General features: G+C 34.6%; 1 protein-coding gene across 13 annotated transcripts in view; it reads left to right on the top strand.

Moving 5' to 3' along the window:
• The window catches only part of GULP1 (GULP PTB domain containing engulfment adaptor 1), a 286,180-nt gene that overhangs the window by 263,343 nt on the left and 10,432 nt on the right, over positions 1–12,405 (top strand). For 9 of the 13 annotated variants that reach the window (XM_010351580.3, XM_074399371.1, XM_074399370.1 and 6 more), the window contains 2 exons: positions 6,985–7,209; positions 8,893–9,031. In XM_010351580.3, coding sequence (XP_010349882.1) covers positions 6,985–7,209; positions 8,893–9,031 — 364 coding nt within the window. The remainder of the gene's footprint in view (positions 1–6,984; positions 7,210–8,892; positions 9,032–12,405) is intronic. The other 4 variants (XM_003940837.4, XM_039469906.2, XM_010351585.3 and 1 more) reach the window with 1 other exon arrangement.

Below are 12,405 nucleotides of genomic sequence, written 5' to 3'. Positions count from 1 at the left end.
GTTAAAGGCTTTACATCCCATGAGGAAAGAAAGAGAGGTTGGTAATAAATACACAAGTATTTCAATAAATAAATGTAAAAATTTAGATCTTATATAGACTATTAATAAAACAAAATACAGCAGAATAGAAGAGAATGATTGAGAGTTTTGTTTAGAGAAAGTGATCAGGAAAGCAAGCCCCTTCTAAGGAGGTAGCATTTGAATTGCAACCTGAATGATAAAATGTTAGCAAATGCAACAGGCTAAAAACAATAACAAGAACTTTGCAACTGCAGTGTAGTGACTGAAAGCCGTAACAATTGGAGAGGGCATTGAAGAGAGACTCAGAGTCTAGATTTAGTAGGCCTTCATAGGCAATGGTAATCGATTTTTTTATTTAAATGCAATATGTCACTTGAAAGTTTTAAATGGGATTTGTGGATCATTTGGCTGCTATATGCAGTATGGATGGTAAAGAGAACAAAGTGGTGTCCCAGAAATAGACATTTCAGTAGTCCAAGAGAAGGATAAATTGGATTATAATTCTACCTGTGGAGATTATGGGCAGAGCTTGATTTTTGACACATTTTGAAAGTAGAGCTTGCAAAATTCACTAATGGATTGGTTGGGGGCAGTACATGCACACATGCAAAAAAAGACCAGGAATGTCCCTTTCAGTTTAATCCTGTACATGTGGGTAGTGATGCCATTTTCTGTAATAGATGTGACTGGGGAAGAGTGAGTGATAAAGAATCAATGTTTCACTTTTGCCTATGTTATTTAGACAGCCAGTTGGAGATGCTTATTAGATGGTTGAATATGCAAATCTGAAATTCAAAGATCTGATCTCATGATATAACGCTTGAGTGAAAAAAAAAGTTTGTCCTTTTTTACTGTCTTGTTTATTGTTCAGTTAACATGCCCTATATAAATTTGGTCTCTGTGAGTTTATGTAATTGAGTTCTAGCTAAATAAAATAATATGAGACTACTTTTTTGTTCAGTATTAAAACAATACATTCCTAACAGTAAAACGTATATCTTTAATATTTGCTTCAAACCTTTTCACTTAAAACCAATTGTTCATATGCATGATAAATGGAGACCACTGCTATTTCTCACTTTCTCAATAAAACTTGATGTGAATATGTGACACTTCACATATATAAAATAATTTTTACTCATTTGTAAACCGAATATTTACATATCTTCTAAATACCACATGATTGGATCAATCATGGGTTCCTTTTCTAGCAAATGAAATAGACTTCAATAGTACCTATATTACATACCTCTGTATAATACTGAAATTGTGGAAATCTTTTCACTGGCTTTATAAATTGGATTCTTATTTTATACAGTCACTTAGATCCACTGAGAAATTTCCGTTACTTGACTGTGCTGTTTGCTTTTTGCTGTGTTCCAGTGGTTTGGCAATAGATTAGAGGTTGGGTTTTCCACCATTTGGTACTAATTATCTAGGAACAATCTGATTTCCATTTATTACATTCATATGGCAATGTTGCCTGCATTTATATTAGGAAAAAGAGCTTATTCTGCCCTCGTAGCCTCACAGCCTCATGAATGCCTGTAGAAGATTGTTTCATTGTAAGATGTGGGCATCACAAGTTAAATCAAAATGTGCCTCCTGATTCTTGTATCTGGGTACTTTCATTTTACTCTTCTGACTATAGAAGATTTTAACCAAACCAGACTGTTGCCAGGAAGTTAAGTGAATAAAATTGTAGTCCTAGGGAATACTGGGCTTTCTATTGCTGAGTAGAACAAATGTCTTCCTTTCAATTAAACCCAGTGTTAGATAAAATTATTTCTTTACATAATCAACTGTGTGGCCACTGATTAGACTTGATCGGACAATTATAAAAATGTGTATTTCATTGTGGATAAACAATGTACCTATTTATTTCCCTCTAGTGTTTTCTCTACTACTATTGAAGTCAGAATGGGCAAGAGCAGATTGTGAAAGATCTTAATTACATAACAAGCTGAATGTGAATCTTTAAACAAAGGCATAAACTTTAAACATGAATTGGTTCAAGAACATTTGATGCCCACACAAAATGATTACCATTCCACAATTTCACTTTCGTAATTGTTAGTTGCACGTGATAATTCTGAAAGCATAAACCCTGTCTAATGGGAAGAAAAATATGTTCCCATTCCAGTTCTGATCATAAGTACCTGGTCAAGTCATTTAGCCTCTCCTTATTTCAGTTTTCCACTTTGTGGACCAATTATATCCATTTAACTGTCAAGTTTCTTGTGAAAAGTTTAAGATAGTAGGTCTTACAACTAAGAGATGACTATAAACCAACTGTAGATGTAGAAATCTGAAAAAAACAAAGACCTTGTGCTATGATTTCTAAATTAGAGAAGTTATTACTTTTAAACCTTATTTAAAAAGTGATATTGAAGATATAACAATGAACTTTAAAAATGTGAAATCAGCATGATAATCTAGAAAGATCTGTAAGAACATTTTTTACTATTTATTATCTTTCTCCATCTTTAATGTTATTTATAGTTTTCCAGGTTTTTTAACTAGAAAAAATTAATTTAATATATAAATGTAAGGGAATTTATTTCTTAACTTAATTCTAAATAGAATTTTGAGCTGTGCCATTTTAATAATTATGATAAATTATATTTTAATTGACATTTTTGTTTTATGTTTAAGGAGTCTTTGGAGATTTGTGTTGTCAGTGCAATTAAAAGCACAACATAAAAATTCAGTTTAATCATAATGTTTCTATAGATATTACTACATAATTTCTTAATCTTAAAAGCAGTGTGTCTGTTGTTATTGTTTAAATGTGTTTAATATTTACTAATAGAATTCAAACACTTTTATGATTGTTCTTCTTATTATTACATTTATATAAAACTCAAGGTTGAAATATTCGTCCTTGCCTAAATACACAAACACACTACTTACAAGAAAAAGAGCTGCAAAGAGGGAGGGAGAGCATTAGGACAAATTCCTAATGCATGTGTGGCTTAAAATCTAGATGACTGGTTGATAGGTGCAGCAAACCACCATGGCACATGTATACCTGGGTAACAGACCTGCATGTTCTGCACATATATCCCAGAACTTAAAATAAAGAAGAAGAAAAAGAGCTACAAAAGCATAGCAACAACAGTTCTCAAACATGGATACTCATTCTTAATATATCTGAATAACCTAACAACTTCTGCATAATTAACATGTAATTTTTGAGCACAGAATTCACTTTAGTATAATAATTCAGATTCCGTGCATGTTCCTAAGGAGAAAAGACACTTGGAACTATGACCGTAAAGGAGTTGTTGAACAGTGGTGCCATGTACTTCTGTAAGTAAGTCCAAAAAATTTGGTTTCTAGCATCTGTCAGAATACTCACAGAAAGCCCAGAATAAAATTTCTTAAACTGTTTTTCTTCTCAACAATGTATTTAATTACTTCATCACATAAACATCTTCAACCAGTTAAAAACAGCCTAAAAAAGACTAGTTCCAGAACCTTGAAACTTCAGTGCAAAATCGTCACTGTTTGCCATTTAGATGCTACATCTGCATGTTCATATCCTTATTGAATAGGCCTAACCATTTAGTACAGAATCAAGCACTAAATTTACCCACATATTCAAATGTGCTGGACTTAACAATTCATTTTTATAGGGAATTAGATATAATATCTGATTCCTTGACTTAAATTGCTTCTAGGTTGGGAATCAAAAACTCAAACTTCAATATGGCCCAGATTATGACCCTGAAGTGTGAAATGGGCATATAGTACGAGTGATAAATTTGAAATCACAGGCTAACTGGAAAGACACAGAAGATATTCAATACCAGTCAATTATTTTCATGCAAATGTGTGGGACCATTTTCTAGATTTTCTAACTTGTGGAGAAAAGTTCTGGATTTTAATGTGTAGTGTATTTTTTATATATTAATTAATTTATTTTTAATTTTAAAATTTTTATTGATACATATTAGTTATACATGTTTGTGGGTACAGATGATATTTTGTTACCTGCATACAAAGTATAATGATCATGAGGGCAATTGCAATATCCATCACCTCAAACATTTATCTTTTCTTTGTGTTGTGAACAACTAATTCTATACTTTAAAGACCCATGTGATGTAAACAAAACATGCCAAATTACTGATGACTCAAAGAAAACCTGTGAGGGATAGTTTCGGAGTCTTAAACTCTAGCTACCAAAACTGTTGACATTATCAAATATCCCTGATTTACCGTTTTGAAATTGAAAAAAAAAAAAAAATCCTCTTAATTGTAGTATATAAATACTAGATTATTTTTGTATTACATATACATTCTTCATTTCTGTAAATTTACCTCCCCGAGGGAGGCATACTATGAGAATACATACTGCAGACACCATGATAAAAATAACAGAGCACTTTCAAGTATGGTTATTTTCACCTTCAGTTTGTTTTCAGGTACCTAGTAAAGAATTTCGGCTAATATATGTTGTAAAATATATAGAGTATTACCATTTATATTTTAATTCAGATAATATCAAGGACAACTTCCACTTACTATATTGTCTTTACTCAGTACAGACATCCTTATCAATTAACAGTTTAAGTAAAAAGATGCTCTAGTATAAATTAGACAATAAATATTCATAGACACTAATATGTTATGTAATGAGTATTTGGGAACAGAAAACAAAGATTTTCCTACAAGGAGCTTACAAGTTTAATCTATAATTAAAAATGTGACCACCATGAAATTATTATGCAGTAAGTTATACTGAACAAAAATAGATTTTAAAAATAGCATACATACACATCTCTACATAGGTAGCTGGAGGTTTATTACAATGGAGATCAATAAAGAAATAAAAAATTACGTATCCATATATGCATATTAATAGAGTGATAAGTTATATAACTCAGACTATCAGAGATTTTGCTTCCACACTGAACCCTTCCCTCAACTTAATCTCTCACTTTGCATGGCTTTCTTTTTCCTTCTGCTTCCAGAAATATGTGAAGAGGGGCCTCCTAGTTTAAGGACATACCTCAGACTTGTTGGTCCTTCCAATTCTAATTTTACTTACTATCTTTTACAATGAGGTTTATAAAAAGTCAGATTTTTCTTGGCTGCCTGAATTTTTAAAGTGCCATTCATCTTTAGTGGTGAAAGATCTCTAAAATGTGATTTGCAGCTAAGGAATGTGGCTCCCGGCCAGAATCGAAAATACAATCTTTCTGGCCTGAGTGTAGGCTGTTACAAAGGCTTTGCCTGGCAAACCCCGTCACACTGTATTTAGTGGGAGAAAGGTGCCCTGGTCACATTGTATTTGGTGCAGTTTGGAGGAATTGAATGCAGTACTCAGGCCCTCTGGCCAGCCATGCTCTTGTGCATATCTGCATTTATAGCCCAGGCAACTTCATTCAGGGACCTCCTTTTAGGGGGCCTTAGGGGCCTTTTCTGGGACCACCTTATTTGAGGGACGTGGAGACCACTTTTCTCAACTATGACTCAGTATTCAGTACTTTTCTACTGCTAGCCGTTCCCTTTTTCCTCCCACTGTCTCTTGTCTGAAAAAAACCCTTAGGAACCTTTTGTTCTGAAGTCCCTAAGTAATGAGACAGTGCTTCACTTCTGCAGTGATACTTCTGACCCTTGCTCAGTGCCATTCTGTGAGGAAAATGGAGCATTGATGGAACAGGCACCTTCTCTGTGGTCTCTTGCTTATACTATAGCAGTAAATGAATAAAGACTTAATTATTACTTCCATTTTGGCTTGCTGTTTATTTGGCCACTGTGACTTCTGGCAGCTCAGCTCTCTCCAGCTCAGCTCTTAACAGTAGCTTCCCATGCTGTAATGGAAATAGCCCCTAAAAGTCATGCAACTACTGATGTTCAAACCCAGTACATTGCTTGCTTATTATTATCACTCTGATTCATTTGAGATGCTTGACAATCACCTCTTCTCTTCCCCCAAAAGTCTACAATTTGGAGCTTCTCATGACTATGGAAAGGTCACAATGACTAGAGTCAGACTGTTTTGAATTTTGAATTTTGAATTTTGAATTTGCTTTCTACTTCATTTTAAGAATGTCACCGGCCAGGTGCGATGGCTCACGCCTGTAATCTCAGCACCTTAGGAGGCTGAAGCAGGTGGATCACGAGGTCAGGTGTTTCAGACCAGCCTGACCAACATGGTGAAACCTTGTCTCTACTAAAAATACAAAAATTATACAGTTCTGCTGGCATGTGCCTGTAATCCCAGCTACTTGGGAGGCTGAGGCAGGAGAATCACTTGAACCTGGGAGGCGAGGGTTGCAGTGAGCCGAGTTTGCACTGCTGCACTCCAGCCTGTGTAACAGAGTGAGACTCCATCTAAGGAAAAAAAAAAAAAAAAAAAAAAAAGGGTGTCACCAAGAATCTGTGGACCTTAATTCCCATTGTAAGTCACAAAGAGTCTATGGACCTTAATTCCCATGTGTTTACTATAATAAAGACATAATATTACTACTACTGATAACTTCAAAGAATGTTTTGAGGATTAAATATAAAATGTATGTTGTAACCCCTTTTGAAAATTCTACAAAGCTCTAACTTTATTTACAAGAGTTTTCTCCTAGTTCTGCGACTGTTCTCTCATTACTTTCCTTTTCCCATTTCATTACAGAAGCCCTCTTCAAAATAAATCTTTAGGCTTTCTTCATTTTTCTCTCCATTCTCGTCCTCTCGGGTCCTGATTAATGCAATATTCTATTCAAAATATCTAAAAATGTAGTATTTCGGTAAAAAAAAAATCAAATTAAGCAATCCACAATCTAAGGACTATGACATAGAAAAATCAACTCTATGTTTTAATTTTAGTAAAGTTACTGTGAAATGATCTTATCATCTTAACAAAACACTATTTTACAAGTAAGTTTCATGTATCCTTTTTCCCTTCCTCCTTGCCTTCTGTTCTCTTAGGGTATTTCTCTTTCTGTCATTCCTTTACAGCTGCTGCACAAAATGTCTGGTCATGAGCAACATGGGTTTCAGAGATGTTCATCCTCTTTCTGGCGTAGTAGTGGTGATTCATCTCCCTGTCTCAATATTTCTTCCATCTCTGTCACTCCTGTCAACTCGCCTGATTCAAGACTATCACTGGGAATGTTAATACCACCACCTTCTAAATGTGGCTTTCCCAAGCCAGTCAGTGAAAGCAGCATCCCAAGACCTCATGTAATTTGCTAAGCAGATAACTCTTTTTTATTATCCCATTTATTTTGTTTAAACTCTGCCAAAATGTGCTATTTACAAAGTTATCAAAAATTTAGATGTATCTTGAATCAACGGGATGTGATCTGGAGCCTTTATGTGCCATTTTTGTTTTATTTGATTACCTGATACCAGAAAGTGTAGAAATCCTTTGTAAATTTCTACACTATCACTACCAAGTATAGGGTGGTGATAGTATAGAAATTTACAAAGGGTCTATCAGATATTGCAATTGGGAAATTAGATCATTGGTAAAAGCAATTTCAGTAGAGTTCAGTGCAAAAAGAATAAAATCTAGATTGCTAAGAGTTAAAGATTGGATGAAGTAAATATTAGTACGGAACATGTAGTATCTCTTTCAAAGAGCTTAGCCTTGAAGGAAAAAGAAAGAGATGAGAGGCTGGAAGATTAAAGAGGAACAGAATAAGTAAAATTTTGGTTGGTTTGTTTTGCTTTTAATGACAGCCAAGATTTTAGAATTTTTGTATCCTGAAAAAGAGCAGAGATATACAAGTGAGAGGCGATACAGGAATGGGATAATTAAGGGAATGGTATTGCTGAGTAAGCGAAAAGAGGTAAGGGGATACAATAAACAAATTGTTATCGAAAGGGAGATAACAGCAATTTTCCTGCATGAAAAATAATGTACTAACAATTATTTTAGCTGAGTAGTAAATTCATCACTCTCTACACACATAAGCCTCATTTTTCATCACCTGCATCATCTGTGAATCAGAAAAGTAAACATATTCTGAGAAATCTAATTTTAATATGAACCACTCTAAGCAATCTTTGTTCACATTCTCACAGGAAAAGCAAATTTTTCATCACTATTCTCCTCAAAATGGAAATTCTCTTTTTTTAAATCCCTGATCCAATCAGATGCTTTTCAAAGGAGACTATACATATATACCTATTGTCCCCTATTTGACAAAGTGATGAATGTCTAATTTTTATATTCTTGGCTACAACTTCATGAGATTTTTATTTATCTGTCCCTATATGTGTTGAGTCCTGACCCAGACTGTTGTCAGAAAACTCAATGATTTGGGCAGTACATAGGTGATTATTAATTTAGTTTATAAGATAGCTATTTATTACAGAAAACTTGATGAAATCTTTCAAGAATAAAATGTACTTCAATGACTATCAGTTTAGTCATAAATACAAACTAAAATAAATCCTACTTTTGAGAATGCAAAAAAGTCAATTGCATTTGAATGCTTATATTTAAGAAGGCGAGTCACTTATGTCTAATTATTCCTGTTTAAATGTGATCTTAAGCAGAGTGTCTTACTGAAGTCATATTTTTATGTGAATAGTTTCTAATATATCTAAGTCTCTGTTACAAGTAGCAAGCACTTCTATATATCCAAAACATTCACTGTATCTTTTATATCTATCTGGAATAATATTGTTACTATTTTGCAGAAATTTTCTATTGCTTTCTTCTTAATGAGCATTTGTCATAATTAAGAGAACCACATGAAATTGCCAATACTTAACTATTTTTGTTCTACAAAATGGCAAACTCTTATGATTCAACTGAATTTGTTGTTTATATATGTTACATATGCATATGAAATACTTAGCATTACAATGTGTCTATATGAAATACTACCCTAATTCATATTATTTTCATTGCAGGTAGGCAGTATGACACCTAAGTCGCCCTCCACTGACATCTTTGATATGATTCCATTTTCTCCAACATCACACCAGTCTTCGATACCTACTCGCAATGGCACACAGCCACCTCCAGTGCCTAGTAGATCTTCTGAGATTAGTAAGCTTTCTCAACAAATCAATGTTCCTTGTTATATTTGTGTACATTTAAAAGTATACATTGTAAATGCATAATTAAGACTTTGTGGGAAATTACATATCTTAACAACTTCACTTACAATTTTAATTATTAAAGTATTATTTTTCTATATGTATAAATTTCCTTAATTATATTTTACTTTATAATTCAAACTATACTACTAAAGACATCTCTATTTGCAACTTTTACCTATTGTGTGAACAATGATATTTTGGTGTATTACATAATAATATAAAATATTTAATTATATATCACCGGGATTATATTTTAATTTTTTACTTTATTAAAAATAACCGGTGGTAATTATATTAATTTTGACATGTCTAATAGAGCTGATTAAAATATTTTTATCAGCATAGGGTTTATGAACTTTTTTAGTTGAAAAAATTATGTAAATTATATGAATTTCATGAACATATTAACCTTTTGTAAGGGTTCTTTCCTATCTAAAATGCTAGAAATTCATTGCTTTTCTGTTTTACCTTTTATATATCTGGAATGAGCATTAAAGTCTCTATCTGATAAATTAGAAAACATCTAACAGATGCTCATTTTCAATATCTTGACTGTAATATATATCCATCTGTGCCCTGTGACAGACACTGAAAGAATAAATCTCAATGGTCATGAATCAGTCACTATGTCTAAAAGGAAACAGAAAAAAGGAGGGTTTTACACATTCTGCTGGATAGCACACTGCCTAGCACACTGCCTAGTTTACATTAAGTCGTTGTGAATATAACTTGAAGTTTTAGCTTAAGACTTTCATACATGGCAGGGCCCATATTATATTTGTTTCCTCCATGGAATTTAAAATACATTGCTCATGTTGGGTATTCAATACATGTTAGAGGACTAATTTGTGAATACAAAGTAATGAGACTAGTGTATTAGCCTGTTTTCACACTTCTGTAAAGGTACAATCTGAGACTAGGTAATTTATAAGCGAAAGAGATTTAATTGACTCACAGTTCTGCATGGATAGAGGCCTCAGGAAACTCACTGTCATGGCAGAAAATAAAGGAGAAGCAAGGCACATCTTATGTGGCAGCAGAAAAGACAGTGCATTCAGGGGAAACTGCCACCTTTAAACCATCAGATCTCATCAGAACTCCCTCTCTATCATGAGAACAGCAAGGGGGAAATTTCCAGCATGATCCAATCACCTCCCACCAGGTCCCTCCCTCAATGTGTAGATTACAATTTGAGATTAGATTTGGGTGAAGACACAGACCCAAATCATATTATTCCACTTCTTGCCCCTCCCAAATCTCATGTCCTTTTAACGTTTTAAAACCAATCATGCCTTTGCAACAATCTCTCAAAGTCTTAACTTATTCCAGCATTAACCCAAAAGTTCAAGTCCAAAGTTTTATCTGAGACAAGGCAAGTCTCTTTCACCTATGAGCCTGTAAAATAAAAAGCAAGTTAGTTACTTGCAAAATACAATGAGGGTATAAGCATCGGGTAAATATTCCCATTACAAATGACAGAAATTGGCAAAACAAAGGAGCCATAGGCCCTATGCAAGTTTGAAACCCAGTGGAGCAATCATTAAATCTTAAGGCTCCAAAATTATCTCCTTTTACTCCATGTGTCACATCCAGAGCATGCTAATGCAAGGGATGGGACCCAAGGCCTCGGGTAGCTCCGCCTCTATGACTCTGCAGGATACAGCCCCCATGGCTGCTTTTATAGACTGGCATTGAGTGCTAGGCACAGAGTGAAAGCTATTGGTGGATCTACCACTGTGAGGTCTGGAAGACAGTGTACCACTTCTCACAGCTCCACTAGGCAGTGCCCCAGTGGGTACTCTGGGTGGGGGCTCCAACCCCTTGTTTCTCTGCATTGTCCTAGTAGAGGCTCTCCATGAGGGCTCAACTCCTGACACAGATTTTCTGCCCAATTATCCAGGCATTTCCATACATCCTCTAAAATCTAGGCAGAGGTTCCTAAAGCTCAACTGCTGTCTTCTGTGCCCCTCCAGGCCCAACACCACATGGAAGCCACCAAGGCTTAGGGTTTTTCCTTCTGAAGCAATGGCCTGAGCTATATCTTGGCCCCATTTAGCCACAGCTGGAGGTGGAGTGGCTGGCAAGCAGGACACCACATCCTGAGGCTGCACAGAGCAGCAGGACCTGATCCATGGAACCATTTGTTCCTCTCAGTCCTTTGGGCCCTCGATGGGAGGGGCTGCTGCAAATGTCTGACATGCACTGGTGACATTTTCCTCGTTTTCTTGGCTATTAACATTCAGCTTCTTTTTACTTATGGAAATTTATGCAGCAGGCTTGAATTTCTCCTCAGAAAATGGGGCTTCTTTTCTACCACATAGTCAAGCTGCACATTTCCCAAACTTTTGTGCTCTGCTTCCCTTTTAAACATAAGTTCCAATTTCAAATTATCTCTTTGAGCATGCATATGACTGTATGCTTTTAGAAAAAGCCAGGTCACATCTTGAATGCTTTGCTGCTTAGAAATTTCTTCTGTCAGATATCCTAAATCATCTCTCTCAAGTTCAAAGTTCCACAGATTTCTAGGGCGGGGATAAAATGGGCTATTCTCTTTGCTGAAGTGTAACAAGAATGCTGCAGTAACACCTTGATAGATGTTTAAATGTCTACATATTCCTGAGTATCAAAGTTTAATAAATATAGAGAAATGCAGATTATATAGACATAATGATATATAAGTGAGTCACTTCTTGTTATTTCATTTACTAAATTTTTTCTTCCTTATACAATGGGACCTATTTGAAGCAGAAACTTTTGAGCAAATCTTCCTTTTCATTAATTCATTTTTAAACAAACATCTGCTATGTGAAAAGCATTGTTCAGTCTGCTTATGGTATAGTGGAAACCAGGACATTCCTTCAAAGAAAAGATCCTCTGAAACCTAAATTGTGATTTATTGCCTGAGCAACACTAAACTGAGAAAAATAAATAATACCAATTGTAATACTCTGCAGTTATATATAAGAGAAAAATAAATTTCCATTTGACTAGGATAGCCCCAACACTGGGACAAAATCTGTAAGCCAGGACTATCCTAGTCAAAGGGAAATTTATTGTTCCAATCTATAACTACTGGAAATACTCCTTTTACTTTTGAAAGTATCTGTAATCAGATGATAAATTATATGTCCCCCTTATTTATACAATGCCTGCAAGTACAAAGAGATTATAAGAATTTCACAGTTATTAACTTACTTAAAACAAGAGTCTGGAAAAAAAACATGATAACCGGAAATGTAAGGCTCCTTCACAATGAGAATCTCAGAGTGATTTTACAGGATATAGCAGAAATCAAGTAGCATAAATATTTCTTACATAGCA

The sequence above is a fragment of the Saimiri boliviensis genome, chromosome 5, assembly GCF_048565385.1.
Source record: "Saimiri boliviensis isolate mSaiBol1 chromosome 5, mSaiBol1.pri, whole genome shotgun sequence".
Classification (NCBI taxonomy): domain Eukaryota; kingdom Metazoa; phylum Chordata; class Mammalia; order Primates; family Cebidae; genus Saimiri; species Saimiri boliviensis.
This window is presented reverse-complemented; position numbering and strand designations above follow the sequence as displayed.